The sequence below is a fragment of the Muntiacus reevesi genome, chromosome 2, assembly GCF_963930625.1.
Source record: "Muntiacus reevesi chromosome 2, mMunRee1.1, whole genome shotgun sequence".
Classification (NCBI taxonomy): domain Eukaryota; kingdom Metazoa; phylum Chordata; class Mammalia; order Artiodactyla; family Cervidae; genus Muntiacus; species Muntiacus reevesi.
The window spans coordinates 53,055,374-53,074,395 of record NC_089250.1 but is presented as its reverse complement, the minus strand read 5'-3'; the positions used below and the strand labels follow the sequence as shown (position 1 = coordinate 53,074,395).

The 19,022-nt window shown below is 61.0% G+C and overlaps 1 protein-coding gene across 1 annotated transcript; it reads left to right on the top strand.

Annotated features, from left to right (window-relative positions):
- Positions 1 to 375: 375 nt before the first annotated feature.
- COL9A3 (collagen type IX alpha 3 chain) lies at positions 376 to 19,017 on the top strand. The gene is made up of 32 exons (XM_065921650.1): positions 376 to 453; positions 1,044 to 1,112; positions 2,280 to 2,315; positions 2,927 to 2,998; positions 3,665 to 3,718; positions 4,852 to 4,887; positions 5,099 to 5,122; positions 5,361 to 5,414; positions 5,724 to 5,777; positions 6,191 to 6,232; positions 7,330 to 7,386; positions 7,768 to 7,821; positions 8,432 to 8,485; positions 8,694 to 8,747; positions 9,155 to 9,208; positions 9,579 to 9,632; positions 10,225 to 10,278; positions 10,856 to 10,909; positions 11,001 to 11,054; positions 11,200 to 11,244; positions 11,369 to 11,422; positions 11,501 to 11,554; positions 12,031 to 12,084; positions 12,191 to 12,262; positions 12,582 to 12,617; positions 13,083 to 13,127; positions 14,381 to 14,413; positions 14,580 to 14,726; positions 14,887 to 14,941; positions 15,367 to 15,549; positions 17,541 to 17,618; positions 18,423 to 19,017. Exons 1-32 carry the CDS (start codon positions 376 to 378, stop codon positions 18,611 to 18,613), a joined length of 2,055 nt encoding a protein of 684 aa, XP_065777722.1. The 3' UTR covers positions 18,614 to 19,017.
- Positions 19,018 to 19,022: the final 5 nt, after the last annotated feature.

The window sequence follows — 19,022 nt, the reverse complement described above, 5'->3', positions numbered from 1 at the left end:
TGCCCCTTCTTCAAAGGAGCCTTCAGCGTGGGGCTCTCCCTCCACACCCTGGTCCAGGACCAAGTGAGAAAAGAGCCTCTTTCTCTTTTGCTGAAAGGTGTGTGTGTGTAACTCACCGGTCCCAGGATAATTTTAACTCAGAGGCTGGCCCTAAAAATGCCACTGGGTTTCTTTCTTCCCTGGCTGGCTCGGCAGGGAGTGGGGCGATGCAGAAGCCCCCGCCCACCCAGGTGGGCCGGCTGAATGGGGGGCTTGTGCGAGGGCCGGCGGGGCGGGAACTGGCGTCTGGCCGGCCCACCACCAGCCCCGCCCGCCGAGCCCAGCTCGAGGCCCCTGCCTCCGCCCGCCAGCTCCTCTCAGAGTGCGAGTGCAGCCATGGCCGGAGCCCCCACCCTGGCCCTGCTGCTGCTGGGGCATCTGCTGGCCGCCACCGTAACCTTGACCGAGGCACAGGTGAGCGTGGGACCCGGGGCACGTAGGGCTCACCGTTGAATGCAGCTAGGGTGGGGGTCCGTGGCTCTGCGGTCACCTGTTGAGCAGCGCAGCCAGGGAATAAGCTCCCCACTTGCCCCCTGTAGCCAGTCTCCCTGAGTCAGTGAGGGAGCCAGGAATTCCGGGGCACTTGGGGATGGCGGGCACAGTCTTGTCACTGCAAAGTTTCTGTACCACCTGGGCACAGGCTCGCCGTCGCCCAGCTGAGCCCCCAAGGAAACCCTGGGGTTGAGTTCAGGGACTGCCCCGTCCTCACCCAGCGGGGGTGGTGCCAGAGCTGCGTCTCCACCAGAGGCACACAATGTGGCCTTTGTTCCTCGTGGGCCTCGGACGTGGCCCCTCTTGGCCCAGTGAGGTGGCAGGGGACGCTGCGACAGCCTGGGGTCTGAAGGGGAGTGGGGAGGGGAGTGGTGCAGGCCCCTGCACAGGCCCGAGCTCTTCTCTGGACTGAGAGGAGGGGGTGCTCTGTCAGGCTAACCCCAGGGCCAACTAGGGGAACCTGCAGTGGAGAGTATAGGGAGCTGCCACCTGATGATGTTTCTCCATTTCAGAAAGTGGGACCTCGAGGCCCGCCCGGTCCCCAAGGGCCACCTGGGAAGCCAGGCAAGGATGGCATTGATGTGAGTTTGGGGGGATGATAGGGAAGCTTCTGTGGGGTTCTCATTCTGGCCTCAAACTCCCTGAGCCCCAGGCCTGATGGAGAGAAAACGAAGTCCATCTCCCAGAGCTGGGGTGATGAGCACCCCTGTGGGATGTGAAATGGGACAAATGATCCTTGCTCCTTCTGGAAGTGGGCCCCTCAGGGGTTGTCTCCCAAGAACAGGTGGGGGTGGCTGTGAAGTGCTCTTTGGGTTGGAAGTGTGGGCCCTGAGGCATGTGTCTCTGGGTCCCTGGAAGGCCCACACTCCTCTTTTCTGGAGGTAGAGGCCCAGGCATGGGGCCTGTCCCCCTAGCAGGGTCTCCGTGGCTACTAGAGGTTGGAGCCAGCTTTGAAGGGGCTGGGGGGCTGGCATCTTCAAGGTGCCCCAGCCTAAGTGTGACCCTGGCCATGTGGAAGCAGATGAGACCCCACAGCCTGCCCCCAGATCCAGGTGGGGTGAGAGCCCTGGACCTAGAGAGGCCCGGCCAGGCCATGAAAGTTAGGGCCCTCCAGGCCTCTCCTCACCAGTGCTGTTCCCCGGTGGAGCCACCCTTGACCAGTCCTCAGCTCCTTGAGTCCCAGGGGCCTGCCCGGCTCTTGATGGCCTGAGTTTCCCTCCTCCCACCCCCTCCAAAGGGCCATTGCTGAGTGCAGTCATGTTGGGCCCTGGACCCAGGCAGCCTCCCCTCCTGGTGGGGCTGGGCCCCTTGCACCCCAAGTCTCCGCAGCCAATAGGAGCCAGGCCCCATTGTTCCCTCTAGGGACGTTTCCATGTAATACCTGGCCTGGAAGCTTTGGGTGGTCATCAGAGGGAAGGGGTGCTGGGGTGCCTTCCTCTGTAAGTGGGGGCTGCCACCTCTGACTAGGTTTCAGGCAGGTGGAGGGGTGGGCTTCATGATACCTCCCATCATTTCTGGGGTGTTCCTGTGCCCTCAGAGTGGGCTCAATAGCCCCAATCTGTCCAGCTAACCCCTCTCCCCACCACCTGCCCTCTCCCCACCACCCACTGCTCTGCCTGCCCCTGGAAGGGAGAGGCCCACCGGTATGGATGACAGGATGAGGGGCTCCATCTTGTCTTCTGGAGCCTCCTCTGATCCAGCTCTGCTCCCTGGGGATGCTTGGTCACATGGGCATGTCCTCTCTGCAGGGAGAAGTTGGTCCTCCTGGTCTGCCTGGGCCCGCGGTGAGTGTCCTGGCTGCGGTATAAGCTGTGTGTGTGTGTGGTTGGGGGGGATGGCCTCCTTCTATTCTGGAGGGGAGGGATGGGTCTATAACAGAGGGGTCATTGACATCCCTTCCCATCACGCTGGGCCCTGGGTCACCAAAGGGGAGGCCTGGGAGAAGGGGCGGGGCAGAGCAGAAAGGGGTGGGAGGGGAGTAGGTGGGACTTGACGCCTCTCAGGGCAGGGTCTGGCTTTTGAAGCTTGTTCAGGTCAGGGGAGGGGTCAACACAACCCTGCACATCCAGCTCATCAGAGGTCCCACAAGTGACCCTCCTGGAGCTGTTCAGGCCAGGAATTAAGGGCTCTAGGCTCACAGAGGGTACCCTGGCCCTTCACTAGGAAGGTTGAAGCATCCAGGTGAGTATCGTACCAATGTGGCCAAAGAAGGGTAGGGGGCTGCTGGAGGAGGCACCAGAAAAGGTGGGCAGCTGGGCCAGGGTCTGCAGGCAGCATGGAGGTGGGGCTCTGGTGGAGAGGCCCTCCTCGGGCCCCACTGGAGGACGTCTGTCTTCTTGGTGAAGGCCACTCTCTGGCTCAGCTTCTGTCACGCCTCTGCCCTTTCCCCCCACAGGGACCGAAAGGGGCCCCAGGGAAGCCGGGGAAACCGGGAGAGGCCGGGCTGCCTGGACTGCCTGGAGTGGATGTGAGTGTGCCCGCTCCTCCCCTCCCTTCCCCTCCCCTCCTCTCCTCGTGCGAGCCCCCACCCCCTCCCTCCTGGAGGGGCTCCATCCCAGCACCCAGGAGTCAGGTTTAATTGCTGCTCTCCAGCTGGGCCAGCTCAAACAGGACAGCCTGACCCAAGAGGATCTCCGGAGGTCCCCCAGCGGGGTCCCTTGGCCTCCGTCCCAGACCCGTCAGTGTCTGGCCCTGTCTGCCAGACGACAGCGCCAGCACACAGGAGGGGCGAAAGTCCCGCCAGCTCTCGCTTCTCTGGGAACAAAGGCCCATTATCCAGACCCCTCCGAGCCCCTGGCGGCTGCATCAGGGGTCCTCAGGAGCTTAAGGCGGGGCCCCAGGACGGGGGCTTTGTGAGCACTGGAGGGGTCCAAGCGGGGAACTCTCCTGCTCCCTGGGCTTGTCCACTCCAGCAGGGGCTCCAGCTTCTGGCTTCCCACCGGCTGCCCCCAACCCCTAGCACGGCACACCAGGTGGATGGTGGGTGAGGCCAGTGGGGGGAGGTACCAATCCAGTCCTTGTGAACTCTCTGGACTGGCTTTAGTCAGAGAAGGGCCCATGGCTGGCTCTTTCCCCCAGCGGGGCACATCCTTCCTGTACGACCCCTCCAGCCCTCCTTCCATCTGCTCCCCAGGGTCTGAACGGGCAGGATGGACCTCCTGGACCCAAGGGCGCTCCCGGAGAACGGGTAAGGCAGGCACTGCGTCCAGTGGCTTCAGTTTGGGGTTGAGGTCCTGGCCAGGGGCAGTCTGGCTGAGCACCGCCTGTCCACAGGGTGGGTGTTCGGAGAGCAGCTGCCGTGACTGGACTGGCTGGGCCCCACCCCTGATGTGGGGTGGAGGGGGCAGGAGGGCAGGTGGACCCAGGGTGGCGCGTTCCCTGTCCCTACCCCATCTGGGCAGAGCTGCCCCAGCCCCCAGACCATGTTGAGAGGCTGGCATGGTGGGGGGACATGGCTGGCCCTCCTCCTTCCATGGTGAACCACTGCCTCTCTCTCTGTGCCCACCCGAGGGGCCATGGTCACCCAGCCTGTCCCCTGAGTCTGACCAGTGTCCACTAAAGCCTCTTTCTGGTTGACTAACTTCTCTCGTGGTGCTGAGAGCAAAGCTGAACCCAACACTCCCTCTCCTTCCCGGCTTTAAGAAATGACTGTTTCCCAGCCCTTGAGTACAGAGGACAGGGGGCTGGGTGTGGGGGGACCCAGGGCAGAGCACTGCCTTTGGGAACTGGGCTATGGAGCTTTCTGAGTAGAAACAAGGAAGAGAGCAGCTGCCTGCAGGAGGGCAGGTGCTTTGGTGATGCCGAGGAGGGTGTGGGAGATGGAGGAGGGTGGGAGAAAGTGGGTTAGCTCCAGGCTTTTCTGCTGGGAGCCTGGGACACAGGAGGGGAGGGGCCTCCAGTACAAGGACCTCTAAGTTGGGATGCAGGCAGGAGGAGGGCCAAGAGGGTGCTGACAGGCAGGTGGCTGCTGGAGCTTTGGGACTCTCTACTGTGGGCCAAGGTCGGTAGGCTTCCTGGAGGAACTGGCCATGGAGCTCCTCTGTGTGGCATGGGTCACACCTGGTGGTTGATCCTGCCTGCAGCAGCGCTCCCAGGAAGGTGGGACTGGTTCTGGTTTTTCCTCTGCAGGATTGTTGGTAAAGGGCTGGACCCAGACCCCTGGGACATCAGAGGTGCCCCCCACTCACTGCCTGTTGTCAGTCTTCTGTGAAACAGGAAACCCTCCTCAGGAGAGATGAACTTGGGAGGGAGGGGAACGGGTTTGCACACACAGGCATGGTGCCTCTGCCAGCCCCTCTGAAACCCCATTTCCTCCTGCAGGGAAGTCTGGGACCCCCAGGGCCACCTGGGCTGGGGGTGAGTACCGGCATCTCCTCCTGGTGGGAGCTTGAGGGCCCCAAAGCTCCCCAAGTGTGGCCCCTCTGCAGCTTCTCCTGAGATCCTGGGTGCCATCCTGGCTGTATCCTCTCATCCCCAATGACCACCTACCAGCTCAGGGTGATGGGGTGGGTGGTGGGCAACCCCTTCCCATCCCCAGCAAGCCCTGATCACATTCTTGGCATTGCAGGGCAAAGGCCTCCCTGGACCCCCTGTGAGTATTTACAACCCTCGTGCCCGCCCCCCCCAAAACATGCCCACCACACTCAGAACCAACATGGTCATCAGGTCCCAAGCCAGGGTGAGGGTGGGGCTTGGTGGGGCAACAGAGTCCCTGTCCCTAAAGAGAGCTGGCCAGCCCTGTGAGGGGATACAGGACAGAGTCTGAACTGCCCTGGGTCCTCAGAGCTCCTTGGGTGCAGAGCCCCCTCTCTCACTTTTTACCTCCCCAGGGAGAGGCAGGGGTGAGCGGCCTACCAGGTGGAATTGGTCTCCGGGGCCCCCCGGTGAGTGGCTGCCAGGACTCCCCAACAGCAACTATGGGGGCCTTTCCCTCCCTTTCCCCTCCCCTCTTCACCTGCTCCCTGCACCCCTCCTCTCCCTCCCCTCTTCTTTGGTGGGCCTCAGTGGCTGAAGTCCAAAGACAGAGTGGATCTCAGGATGCAGAAGGTGGGGGAGGGGCAAGCAGGTGGTGTCACCATAACTGCATGGTCCTGGGGCGGGGGGGGGGGGCTGCTCCTCTCCGGAGGTGGCTGGTCGCCTCACCCATGGTGGGGGCTGCTACTGTTCTTTCTAAGTCATAACCCCTCCCACAGGGACCCTCAGGCCTCCCAGGCCTCCCTGGCCCCCCGGGACCTCCTGGCCCCCCTGTGAGTACTGGGCAGAGGCTCTCAAGCTCTCGGGCGAGTCTCAGGCATGGGTGACTGCTTGGTGGGTGGGACTCCCTTGTCCCCAGGGTGCCCATCCTCAGCCCATCCCCCGGGCTGCCAGCCCCAGGACCCATGTCTTCAGGGAGAGTCCCGGCCACACCCCAAACAGGAGCTAGGGCCAGGCTGGAGCAGGTGCGTCAGCTGACCTGGGCTAGTGGGGCTCAGACCTGGGGCCACCCCATCCCAAGGGCAGATGGTTTTTGTCATTGTCACACACCCTGCAGAGGGGGCCAGCAGTAACTGGCACTGGCCACTGGGGGATGAAGGGTTCGAGTGCCATGGTGGTCTCGAGTGGTGGGTTGTAGGCAGGGAGGGTGGAGGGCTGTGTCAAAGCTGGCATCTCTGTGTTCCAGGGTCACCCAGGGGTCCTTCCCGAAGGTGCTACTGATCTTCAGGTGGGCACGTGCAGCCTTTTCAAAGCCTTTTGTGGGGATGCCTATCTTGGTGGGAGGGGGGGCCCATCTGGAGAGCACAGGAAGGCAGGGATGGGGGCTCCCTAGGAACAGACTCAGTGCATGCAGCACCAGTTCTGGGTGTAGCATCTCCCCTGCGCTGCCCTCTCCCCACCCCACAGTCTAGCCTTGCACCATTGCATCTCCTTGGCATGCACGGTAGCGCAAACGGAAGTTAATTTAAGCAAAATCACATGTTGACCAATTCCACTCCTCCTTGGCACAGCCAGGCTTTGCGTGTGAAGGCCAGGTTTTAGCCACGCAGGGCAAGCTTGACCACCTTGGCAGGGTAGACAGAAATTTTCAGGCTAGTCTAGTATTTGAGCTTTGCCTCTCATGTAAGAATAGCAACTCTGGAGGCCCGGGGTTCGTGGGCCAACACCCAGCCTCCTGGAAGGATCGGTTGTAAGTTATTAAACAGAGGGCCTGGCCTGGCCCGGCTAGCCCACTTGTGCCCCTGCCGGCCCCTCTTGCCCCCACCTGTGTTCTGAGGGCTTGATGTTGGTGTCCCTGGGGAGGCTTCAGGGGTCTTCTGGAAAGAGGAGAATGGCTGGGCCCCTGCTGCTGGGGGAGCAACTGGGGGTGACATCACTGGCTCTACCAGATGAGCTGTGGAATGATCTGGAAGCCCCCACACCAGCCCTGGGCTCGCCGAGACCCTGGGGATGCCCAAGGGTCATGCACGCCTCCCTCTGGCACCTCCGTGCACCATGGGGACCCCGAGCAGGGCTGGCTGCCGAGCTGTGTGATGAAGGCCCCTTTGTGAAGCCAGCAGCCACTGTGCTGAATAGCTACTTTGAACCTGTGCTGGGCCGAGACATCGGAGCTGGGTGTGTGGAGGCGGCCTCGAGGGGCTGGTGGCTGCGGCCTGGCTCTACAATGCCTCACTGCACCCCGCGGCGGCCCTGAATGAGGCCCTGTCTCGGCCCCCGTGTGGCCCAAGGTCCCCTTCACCCGTGCCAAATGGCCCATCTCAGGGCCTCCATGTTCTGACCTCAGCGCCTGCTCCTATTCTGTCTGACCACTCTGTTTCCTCACAGTGCCCAGCCATTTGCCCGCCAGGCCCCCCAGGGCCCCCAGGAATGCCAGGGTTCAAGGTGAGCAGCCACTGAGGGTTGACGCAGACCCCAACCCACCTCTACACTCCCTAGGAGGTGGCCGGGCCCCTACATGGGCCGAGGTCAGGGGGTGGTGGGGTCACAGGGCTGTTGCAGGAAGCAAGCGGGGCTAGGATCCCACCCTGCCGGGGGTCCTTGCTGTGTCCCTGTCCCCTCAACACTGGTGACCTGCCGGGATGGGGGGCATCAAGAGACAGCATGGGGAAAGCTGGCCTCAGACCCCCACCCCCATCCTGGCCCAGCACTGCTCCTCCCACCAGGGCCTTGGTTTCCCCAGCTGGCTGGTGGGCTGGGCAGGCCTAATTGTTTAGGGCTGCTTGGGGGTGGGGCCGTGACTGTCTGCCCACCTCTGTCTTTCAGGGACCCACCGGCTACAAAGGGGAGCCCGGAGAAGTCGGCAAGGATGGCGAAAAGGTGGAGGCTGGCCATGGGGTGGAACCCGGCAGGGGGTGGGGAGGAACAGGTGCTGGGGTGGGGTTGTGGTGAGGGGTTGGGGTGAGTGAGGAAGTGCTGGCTGCTTCTCAGGCAGGCAGATGGGGGCACCCTGACTGAGCGACTTCTGTGAACCCCCCATCCCCCCATTCTGGCCTTGCCTGCCAGCGCCCAGTGGTTTGGGGCAGGGTCTCTGCACAGACCCCCACCACCTGGCCTCACAAAAAGGTTCCCTGAGCCTGGGCAGGCCTGCTGCCCCGCCCCACTCCCTCATGGCCACTGCGGAGGATGTGTGTCTGTCCTTACCCGCAGACTAGGGCCCCTCTAGCGTGAATGGGAGTGGCCAGACTGCCACGTGAGCGGCTGACCCCCACTGGGAGGAGGTGTCTGGGGAGGGCTGGGTGCTTGCTAGGAGGGAGGACAGCGTGCAACCTCGCTGGAAGACGCCCGCCCCCTTGGCCTTGGAGGCACAGTTGTGAGGTCAGGGCAACGCCCCCCACTACTAGGGCTTGAGCAGTGGGTAGGGGGGAGAGGGCAAGGAGGAGAACTGGGGCTGACCCACCCACCACCACTTTCTGCGCCTCTCTTGCAGGGTGACCCCGGCCCCCCTGGACCCCCTGGTATCCCGGGCACTGTGGGGTTGCAGGTGAGCAGGGAGAGGGGTTGGAAGGGTGAGGATGTGGGGTGAACAGCTCAGGGATGCGAGTCGTCCACCAACCCCCAGGACGGGACTGGGTGGGGGTCCTGAGATCAGGGGCTTCTAGGGGAGACCAGGATCTCCGTGGCTCCTGGGGTGTGTGCACTCCTAGGGGGCTTCTGGCCCAGGCCCTACAGCTCCAGCTCTCTCCCTACAGGGTCCACGGGGCCTACGAGGACTTCCAGGGCCACTCGGACCCCCCGGGGACCGGGTAAGTCTACAAGCCTCCCCACCTCCTTGGCCCTTGAGGGCCTGTGGGCCAGCCCGAGGTCAAGAGGCATTGGAGGCCACTTCCAGAGGCGAGGTGGGCCCCGTGAGTGTGGGTCCTCACCCGTAGCCATGGCAGGGCTGTCTCTGGACTCCACTCACTGGATGGTTCCGAAAACCAGAGCCTGTGAAGGCTTTTGTGGGTCTAGAGGGATGGGCAGGGCAGATGGCAGGGATCGGGTGAGGAGGCCTTGGCAAATGTGGGGAGGGGGAGAGGCCTGGGAGCCCTAGTGGGGTGCTGATGTGGGCGTTGCTCAGGAGCTCCTGGGAGGGCCTCCCCAGATGGACCTGGGTGCCTTGGGGATTTCCCCAGGCCTCTGATGAGAGGCTCAGGGTCTTTCTCCTCCACAGGGTCCCATCGGGTTCCGAGGACCCCCCGGGATCCCAGGAGCCCCTGGGAAAGCGGTATGTGTGTGTTTGGGGGGGTGGGGTGGCCCCTGCAGGCCCGGCTCCATTCTCACCTCTCTTCCTCACTGTCGCCTTCCCCAGACCCACTGGGCTGCCCCAGCCCTTCCCGGGGCTTCGCTGTCCCATGGGCTCCCCTGGGGGACACATGTGTCACACCTGGGCACATGCCTGAGAGGAATGACCGGGAACACTGGGCGCGGGGGTGTTTCCCAGAGTCAGCCCAGCCCTTGTGGGAGATCTGCACCCTGCTTCCAGACATGAAGTGAGGTGGAGGTGTGGTCGGGGTCCCTCTGGCCTCTGCGACCCTCGGCAGGGTCACCCATCCCCCCACCTGTTAACTATTTCCTGTCCCCCCTTGTCACTGCAGGGCGACAGAGGAGAGAGGGGCCCAGAGGGGTTCCGCGGCCCCAAGGGCGACCTTGTAAGTGAGAGAACCTGGGTTGTCTGGGTCCTTCCTGGGCAGAACCTGGTCCATGGGGATGGGAGAGGCACACAGACAGCAAGTCCAGGGGCCTGGGGCGGCTGCCCTCTCCTGGGGGTAGGGGGAGCCCCTGGTCTTGTTCCCCCTGTGGCTCCTTGAAGCTACTGTCACCTAACAAGCTCCTCTCGGGAGTGGCCGGGCAGGAGCCAGAGGACCACTGATGTCCATCAAGAGGTCCTGGGCTGTGAGGCCTGACCTTGTGCCAGGACTGCCCAGCTGAGATGGAGCAACAGAAAACACGACTCTTGGCTTAAGTGACACTGAGATAATCAGGCATCTCCCAAAACGAACTGAAGTGACCATCTCCAAACCCATCTTCCCCCGGCTTGAGAGGCACCGCCAAGACCCTAAGATACCTCCTACTTGATGGGTCTTTTCCCCTAGGGGTTGGGCCTGGCCCCCACAGCTGTCCCCCAACCAATCCTGAGTCTAGCAAGTGGTGGGCAAGGCTCCTGCCCCCCTCCCAGGACCCAGTGACACATCTGGGAGAGCAGTCCCCAAGGCCTGACTGTGGTCCCTCCGTGTCCCCTAGGGCAGGCCTGGTCCTAAAGGCGTCCCCGGCATGTCTGGGCCCGGTGGAGAGCCGGTGAGTGTCTGCGGCTGCCAGTGCATGGTGGGGGGGCGGGGTGGGTGACCTGTGTGGCTCTCCTGGCCCTGTGCCCACGTTCAGCCCAGACCCACACTTCCTCCTGGCCCCCTGGCTCCTTCCCCACCCCAACCTGAGAGGACAGGGAAACACGGCTGGTGGTGGGGAGGCAGAGCTAAAGGAGGCTGGGGGAGAGACAGACCCTGGCTGCCCTCCTGCCGCCCTCCCAGCACATGACTGTGTTTGTGATCCCCAAATTGGTCGAGCCTGTGGAACTAGGCAGGTCAGATCCTGGCTCCCAGACCTCAGTCTCCTGGTCTGTAAAGTGGGCACAGCAGACTTTCCCTGGAGTGTTGTGAAGAGTCTTGGTGCATTAGGGACAGAGTGTGGTCTGGGTGCATCCTCCCTGCCTTCACCTCACAATCAGAGGGCAGCACAGGTCACCACCTGCCTGAGTCCAGGAGGGTAGACCCACGGCACAGCAGTGGGGAAGGGCAGGGCCTGGAGGGCGGGGCTGGGAGGTCGTGGCCTGGGGGGGGCCCACGGCTCACGCGGCCTAACACCGTCCTGTCCCCAGGGCATGCCAGGCAAGGATGGCAGGGATGGCGTGCCAGGACTCGATGGCGAAAAGGTTGGTCCTGGCTGGGGATCTGCAGGGAGGAGGAGGGTGTGCAGGGCATTCAGCCTGAAGGACCTCAGCACATGTCCCTCAAACTCCACAGGGAGAAGCTGGTCGCCATGGTGCCCCTGGAGAGAAGGGGCCCAACGGGCTGCCGGTGAGTGCATGCGGCTACTGGGTGGTCATCTACCCTGAGCAGGGGTGCGTGTGGGGTCTCTGCATCAAGGCCAGGGAGGCTGTGGGAGCCCCTCACTCTCAGGGTGCTCTGCCTCTGACCTTGTGTGCTGACCTCTGACCTACAGGGTCTACCCGGACGAGCAGGGTCCAAGGGTGAGAAAGGAGAACTGGTACGTGGTTGCTTTCTCCTGGGGAGAGGGGGAGGGGAAGACGCAGCCGCAGTCTGGGTCTTGGGGGCAGAGGCCCCCCCCACCCCCAGCAGGCAGGCACTCAGGGTTCACCCCTCCCCCACAGGGTAGACCTGGAGAGCTGGGTGAGGCCGGCCCCTCGGGAGAGCCTGGTGTCCCTGTGAGTATCTGCAGCCCTTGCCCCCTACTCATGTGTACCTGGAGCCTGCTGACACCCTCTGTCCCTTCCCGAGTGTAGGGAGATGTTGGCATGCCCGGCGAGCGTGGAGAGGCTGGACACAGGGGCTCAGCGGTGAGTTGGGGCAATGAAGTCTCGGGGGGCAATGGGCTTGGGGCCCGTTTCTCTGTGGGCTGGGGTGGCATCTTAGGGGTATGAAAGGGCTGAATCTGTGAAAGTTGGGACATGGTGATGGCCGGGCCCCAGCTCTCCTGTCCTTCAGACTCTGTGATGAGGGCACAGAAGCCCAGAACCCGGCACCCGGCACCCGGCACCTAGCACCCAGCCAAGGGAGCAGCCCTGCCTCGGGCCCCTCCATGGACCCAGCAGTGACACCACCAGCCTCAGTGCCCAGGGCAGCAGGGGAATCAGTGCCTGGTGCCAAGTCCAGCTGATGCACAGGGTCCTAGGGCCTAACCTCTGCCACCCCAGCTGCCCCCAGGATGCCCTCCCCCCAGCAACTGGGCCAGATGGCTTGGGGTCCAATCCTTTGCCTGCCCAGCCCCCAAGGGGAGGTGGAGCTGGACTAACGCTCTCCCTCTGTCTTTCAGGGGGCTCTGGGCCCGCAAGGCCCCCCTGGGGCCCCTGGCGTCCGTGGCTTCCAGGTAGGTGAGGTTTGGGGCCAGAGAGCCCAGGCGGGCCAGTCAGGCTTGGGGAGAGGTCAACACTGGGCTCCTCTGTGGGGCTGACGAGCTGGGCCCTTGTCTGTAGGGCCGGAAGGGCAGCATAGGAGACCCCGGCCTGCCGGGCCCCCAAGGCCTCCGAGGTGGCGTCGGCGACCGGGTAAGTGCGGTCCCAGCGGGAATCCCTGCACCCCCAGGCCCCGCACCCCACCTCCCACAGTTCCACAGCACACACACAGGCAGTGTCGGTGTCCAGTAGTCAGCACTGGGGGGTCCCCATTGTCCCTGATACTCAGGGGCTGGGGGCATCAGGGAGGAGGCTGGGGGCTAGGCTCCCGTCACGCTCAGCGGCCAGGATGCCAGGTGTCCGGGAGGGGCCCTTGTGTGCCGAGCTGGTCCTGGCGCCACAGTGGAGGAAGGGCGCTGGCCCCCTCCCTCGCCCCGCTGTGATCCTCTAACGCTCTCCCCTTTCCGACCAGGGCCCGGGAGGAGCTGCCGGCCCCAAGGGTGACCAGGTGAGACATCGGTGGTCAGGTCAGCTGGGGGGCTGCCACTGTCTTCAGGGCTGGGGGCACCTCCTTCTCTCCCTCCCTCATTCCAGCTTTGTCACTGCCCCCCACTCCTGGCCTCCCAGGCTGACGACTCAGAGCAACCATCCAGACCGGGGTCAGTTGGCTCCTGGGTACAACAGAGGCTGCCTGTGGCCTGGGGGGCTTCTCAGGGACCCTCAGAGTAGTCATGCTCCCCGCTGACTGTCTGGGTCCCAGGAACAGCACCTTCTCTCTGGAGGGCCCAGGGTGGGAGAGGGGCCCACAGCTCTGCTGCTGACTGCCCCCCCGCCCCCGGAGCACCAGGAGGACCTAAAACGGTCCAAACCCACCTGAGGCTCTGCTTGCTGTCTGCCTGGCACCCAGGCCTGGGTCTCGGGCACGGCTCCCACCAAGAATGGGGGTCGGCAGCTCGGCACTGTGTCGTTTCAGGGCATTGCGGGTGCTGACGGCCTTCCGGGGGATAAAGGAGAACTGGTGAGTGTGGCAGGCGGCCTCTCGCCACGTTTGTGGTGGCGGGGAGGGCAGCATCTGCAGGTCTGTGCGGTGGGGTTGGGGCCGAGTCGAGGCCCGACGCAGAGGGTGGGACCTGTGCTGTCCCCTGTGGGGGGCGGCCCCAGGCCCGGTGGTGGGGTCTTCTGTCCCCCACCCCCTCTCCACACTCCCTCTGTGACTTTTCAGTATGAATTAGCCAGAGCTGAGACTGAGCTACAGAAAACGCTGCTTCCACCGAGCTGATAGACCAAAAGGCTGATAGAACTGACAGACAGTCACACTTCAGAAGGTGACTGATAGGGAACAGTCAGGGTGTCTGGGGACAGAGACCTTCATGGCCCCACGTGGCAAAGGTCTCTGGTTCTGTGACCAAGCCTTTCTTTAAGTCTGGAAACGGCTCAGTCCAGGACCCTCGTGTCCAGCAGAACCTTGTAGTCCAGAGCCAACCTTTCCGGCTGGGGTGCTGGACACCGTCTGTGGCTGGAGCGGAGCTGGCGTCGGGCTCTCACCAGACAGCGGCCCGGGTGGAGGAGGGGTCCTGGGCCATCTGGCTGCTGGCTCATGCCCCCCAGTCCCTGTCCACATCCTGCCAGGCAGATTCCCGGGTTCACAGCTGGAGAAGGGGGGGCCTCAGCCACGGAGACCCTCAGCTCCACCTTGTGTGTAACAGTAAAATGAGTGAGAACAAAATAAACATGGGTGAGAAGAAGTACACTGCTGCTAATAACACTGCTGAGGGAAAATGAGGTGGCTTCCCTGATGACTCAGACGGTAAAGCGTCTGGCTGCAATGCAGGAGACCCAGGTTCGATCCCTGGGTCGGGAAGATCCCCCAGAGAAGGAAATGGCAACTCACTCCAGTATTCTGGCCTGGAAAATCCCATGGACGGAGGAGCCTGGTAGACTACAGCTCATGGGGTCGCAAAGAGTCAGACACGACTGAGCAACTTCACTTCAGGGAAAATAAGTTTAAAAACATCAGTAGCTACAACACAATCTCAGCAATATAAAAATATAAAAAGAAAATACAGTATTTATGAACATGAAAGAAACATACCTAGAGTAAAAAGGAGTAACCCTTGTGGATGCTGTCGTCAGACAGCAGCTTCATGGGTGACTTGCTTTCTCTTCATCCCCAACTAATAACGGGCAAGGCTGGCTCCTGGGGAACTAGTTCCCACAGCCAACAACACGTGAGTAACTGAAGTGCACAACTTCCCTTCTGCTCTTTTCCAGGGTCCCAGCGGCCCTGTTGGCCCCAAAGGAGAGGTGAGTGCCTGGCAGACACTGGCTCCCCAGCCCCCTTGGGGCCCCAGGCTGGCTCTGGGGCGCCAATGGCCATGTGGGTCAGAAGTGGGGAAGCTGCCAGCTCCGAGGGAGAAGCCCCTGCAGGTGGCTCGGCCATGACCCCTGCCCTGCTTCTGTTTCCCTCCAGTCCGGCAGTCGCGGGGAGCTGGGCCCTAAGGGCATCCAGGGCCCCAATGGCACCAGCGGCGTAGATGGCGTCCCTGGCCCCCCCGGTCCCATGGGCCTACAGGGCGTGCGAGGCGTGCCCGGCATCACTGGAAAACCTGGGGTCCCGGTACGTTTTCCCCGGAGCCAGTGCTCCTGCATGTTGGGCTCTTCCTGGACCCAGATGAAGTCCTTTCCAGACAATCAGGGTTCCTGGTGTTAGTGGGGGTGCCCCAAAGAAATGCAAGTGGGCCCCCCAATATGATGATGGATTTGGGGGTGAATTTCAGGGGAAAGAAGCCAGCGAGCAACACATCAGGGAGCTGTGTGGGGGGCTGGTCAGTGGTGAGTGTCCTCCATCCTGCCCCACCCTGCCTGGTCCACGGTGCCTGCAGCCTCACCCACCCCCAGACCAGGTCCCATCTTCACCCCCAGCCTCACCCTCACTCCATCCCCACCCCACCCCCCCCACCACCCCCAGCCTCACCCCCACCCCACCCTCATCCCCACCCTCCACCACCTTCCAGCCAAGCCCACTGCGGTGTCCCTGGGGTCTGTACTGGGTGGGCGCCTTCCCCTCAGCGTTCCTTAGGGCTGTGATTTGCTCTTCAGCATTTCTCACGGACAGCATACTGACACCATTTCTCACGGACCTAAAGCAATTACAGCCCTTTGCAGTCAATGAACAAGCTTTATTTGAAGGGCAGTATGTTCACAATTCACGTAACACACTTCTGATGAATACACGTCTGATCTTTGTTTTCCGAAAGAGCAAATCGCGCAGCTAGCCGCGCACCTGAGGAAGCCCCTAGCACCGGGCTCCATCGGGCGACCAGGTCCTGCTGGTCCCCCAGGCCCCCCGGGCCCCCCAGGCTCCATTGGTCACCCCGGGGCTCGAGGGCCCCCTGGATACCGAGGTCCCACAGGAGAGCTTGGAGACCCTGGACCCAGAGGTGAGTGCAGCCCACCCCACCATGCAGCCACACACTAGAGCCCCCCACCAGTGTCTCCACACAGAGATGCTCCCTTATGGGGACAGGGTGGGGAAGAGGCCTAGAGGGGAAACTGATATGAGGCCTCGGGGGCCCCACCCTTCCCCTCCGCTCTCCTCCCATCCCCTCCCCACGGGCTCCTCTAGAAAAGCCCCAGAGGTTAATTGATTGCTAGAGATGTCTGGGGTACAGCCCTTCATGCTCTGGGGCCCAGCTCCTTATTAAACCCAAGGGTATGACAACATTTTCCAAAATGTGATGTTCTTCTCAAGTTTCATTAGAACAACATTTGGGGGAGGACTGAGAAGAATGTGAGGAATGAACCAACAGGAGCCCCATTTATACATAAGAACAGTTCCTGTAATGAAAACTGGCATGTGTGAACATTTCTGTGGCAAAAGGCAAAAGTTATGAAATTGAGAAATGCATCTTAAGAACTAGGAGAGGAAATTTAGAAACGAGGCGGAAACCTTGACCCCCTGCCATGGTGCCATCAAGGGAAGCTCAGTGCCCACACAGTATCACGGCTATGGGAACTGCTGGCCATTAACCTCTTCTAAAAAAGGCCTTGAACACTTGGTTCATTATACATCGTCTGCCACCACAGTCTGACTGTCTCAGGTCAGCCAGCCTCCCAGCCCAAATTTAGGATTTAGAGCTCCTCATTGCTGCTAGTTTGTTCCAAACTTATTAAAAAAAATAATTTTCTATTTCTGAGAAACAGCTTAAGAAAAACGAAACTTACTTCTGTGAGTTCCTTTCTTCATCTGTGACGTTAAGTTTAAATACTTCACTGCATCTGTAATTAGTGGTATCGTTTCGTTACTGTAAAGACATTGAGAATATTTTCAGCACTAGAGGGCAAACACCGTCAGATGCCCTTCTCTTCCCTGGCCAGCCGAAGTTCACTGTCAGACAGCTTCCTGTTGTCTTGGAGACGTCACTGTCTGCAGCGGGGGATGGTTCCCCCCAAAGACAGACCAACAAGGTTTTGTCCAAATAGGGATCTGAATGCCCTAAAGACTGTTGAAAATAAAATTCAAAAAGAGCATTCATTCTCAGAAAAACAGCGTGACAGGAGTCAGTGGAGGCAGCCACTCAGCTTCGGCTACAGGGTCATTGTGCTCCCTGGGGTGCCTGCCTCGGGCTGGGGACGCCTGAGGGTTACTGTTTGAGTTAAAAGAGAACATATTCTGTAGGTCCTCAGACAGATGCCACTGTCACTGCTGCGCGTCCATCTCCCCAGGACAATTCGGGTCAGGGAGCTGTAGAGGCCGAGGAAGGCCCAGGACCCACGGGAGGCTCTGACTGCCCAGCCCTGGGACTCCTAGTCCTTTGCAGACGATGTGCTACCTTCTGTGATGGGAAAAATGACAAATACCAATTGAAAGGAAACTGGTGTCACTGCTTTTAGCATCAGGCAGGACAGATGCCCCCAGCCTAGCTGTCTGCCTCAAGCAGCATCACTATGTGGAGAAGAGGCTCACTTTCCCCGGAACATCCCCAGGTCCTGGCAGCCAGCATCACGCAGGCACAGGCAGCCAGCGGGCGCTCGCAGCGGGCCTTAGCGCACCTTCCAGACACCAGGGCCACGGAGACCAAAAGCAGCCAGGAGTGAGGGAGCAGAGAACACAGTTCAGGGGGTGTTTGAAAACACCTTAAATAACTGTCAAAACTCATGTTGAACATAGGAATACAGGGCAAACGCTCAGATTGAACAAGCTACAAGTCCAAGAGTGATGCTCTGATACTGGGGAGTCACACAAGTGTGTGACACTGAGCCCGACACTTTGCTGCGTGTCCTTTTCTAAATGTGGTTTGATTCAGTAAAAAGCTTAGAAAGCGGGCACCCTGCTTGTAATGAAGGTGGATCACCACTCACCGCAGCCAGTCTGTCTTTGAACTTGAATCAGGGCTTCTAAGCATATGATTATGTCACTTACTCTTGACAGGAAACCAGGGTGACAGAGGAGACAAAGGCTCGGCTGGCGAGGGCCTGGATGGGCCTGACGGAGACCAAGGGTTGCAAGGTACAAGACCACTGTCACTAACGTCACACGGACACATTTGGGGGACGGTTACACTTCGTCGCCTTCTAATGGAACAACTTCTTTCTCTTGGCAAAGCATTCTTAGAGGCGGAGTCAGGAGCTCTTTCAGTAACCACTTTTATATGGAAAAGCTGAATCAATGAATTGTTCACCCTGTGTTGAAGTAGATTCAGTTAGATTCTATTCAACTAAAGCCATCAGGGATTTCAGTTCAGTTCTAACAGAATTTTCTCTTAATTGACCCACGTGTACCCTGGGTGTTGGCATTTTTCATGTCAAATATAAATGCTCTGCCAAGTGGGAGGAGGGCAGCCCCAGCCGTGTTCCATTCTGCGCCTTCTGGTGGGGGGGGGGGGGTACATGCTGGGGCCACTTCAACACAGACCCGTCAGCACCCCCGGCTCCTGCTTTCTCCTCTGCTGACCTCCTCTGCTCCCACCTGCAGTCCACCTCCTCAGGTGCCCCCACACAGTCCACCCCCGTGGCTACCACCCTCATCGACAGCACCCCCATCCCTCACCCAAGACCCATTCCTCACTCGGCCCCGACTGACTCAGGTCCACGCTGCCCGGCTTAGGACAGAACCCCAACTCCCGCACCCTGGGCCCGTCCTCCCCCCACGAGGCCTCTGCCCTCGCTGCCCTCCAGCCTGAGCGCACCTCCCCTGGGCCCCTCCTAGAATTAAGAAACGAGCTAGAGAAACACAAGAGCTGGGTTGGCTTAATGGACACTCCACTGATGTCCCCTTTCTGTGTCTCCACTCACCTTCCTGGTGGCTCTCAAGGACCACAAGGTGTACCCGGCGTCGGCAAAGACGGCCGAGATGGGGCTCACGGCGAGCCTGGGCTCCCCGGCGATCCTGGCCTTCCTGGTGCCGTCGGCGCTCAGGGCCCTCCTGGCATCTGCGATACCTCCGCCTGCCAAGGAGCCGTGATGGCAGCTGTTGGGGAGAAGTCAGGTCCCCGGAGCTCCTAAAACACAACTTCAGGAAAAGTGAGAAAGCGGTGCTGGCTGAATAGCGGGCTCTGGAAGGATCGCGGGGATCAGTGGTGTTCTGGTATCAATGGGGAATGCCGCCCAGCAAGCCATCCAGCAAGGCCACCCCTCCTCGTCCTCAGCAGCGACGACTGGACACTTGGTCCCCGAGAGCATGCTTCAGTGAGCTGCTGTCAGAAGTGTTCCGTCTCCACCTGAATTTACAACGGTCCCTTCGGCTGTAACGTCATACCTCAGATACAGGCCAACATTTCAGAGGGATTGAGGGTATACACACAGAAGGTTCCGTACAACCCCACGAGAGAAAGAACAGTCAGCAACTTGTTTACATGGCACTTGTGTAAAGACTAAGATATCACTTCAATAAAATGACACATGAAATCTTCAG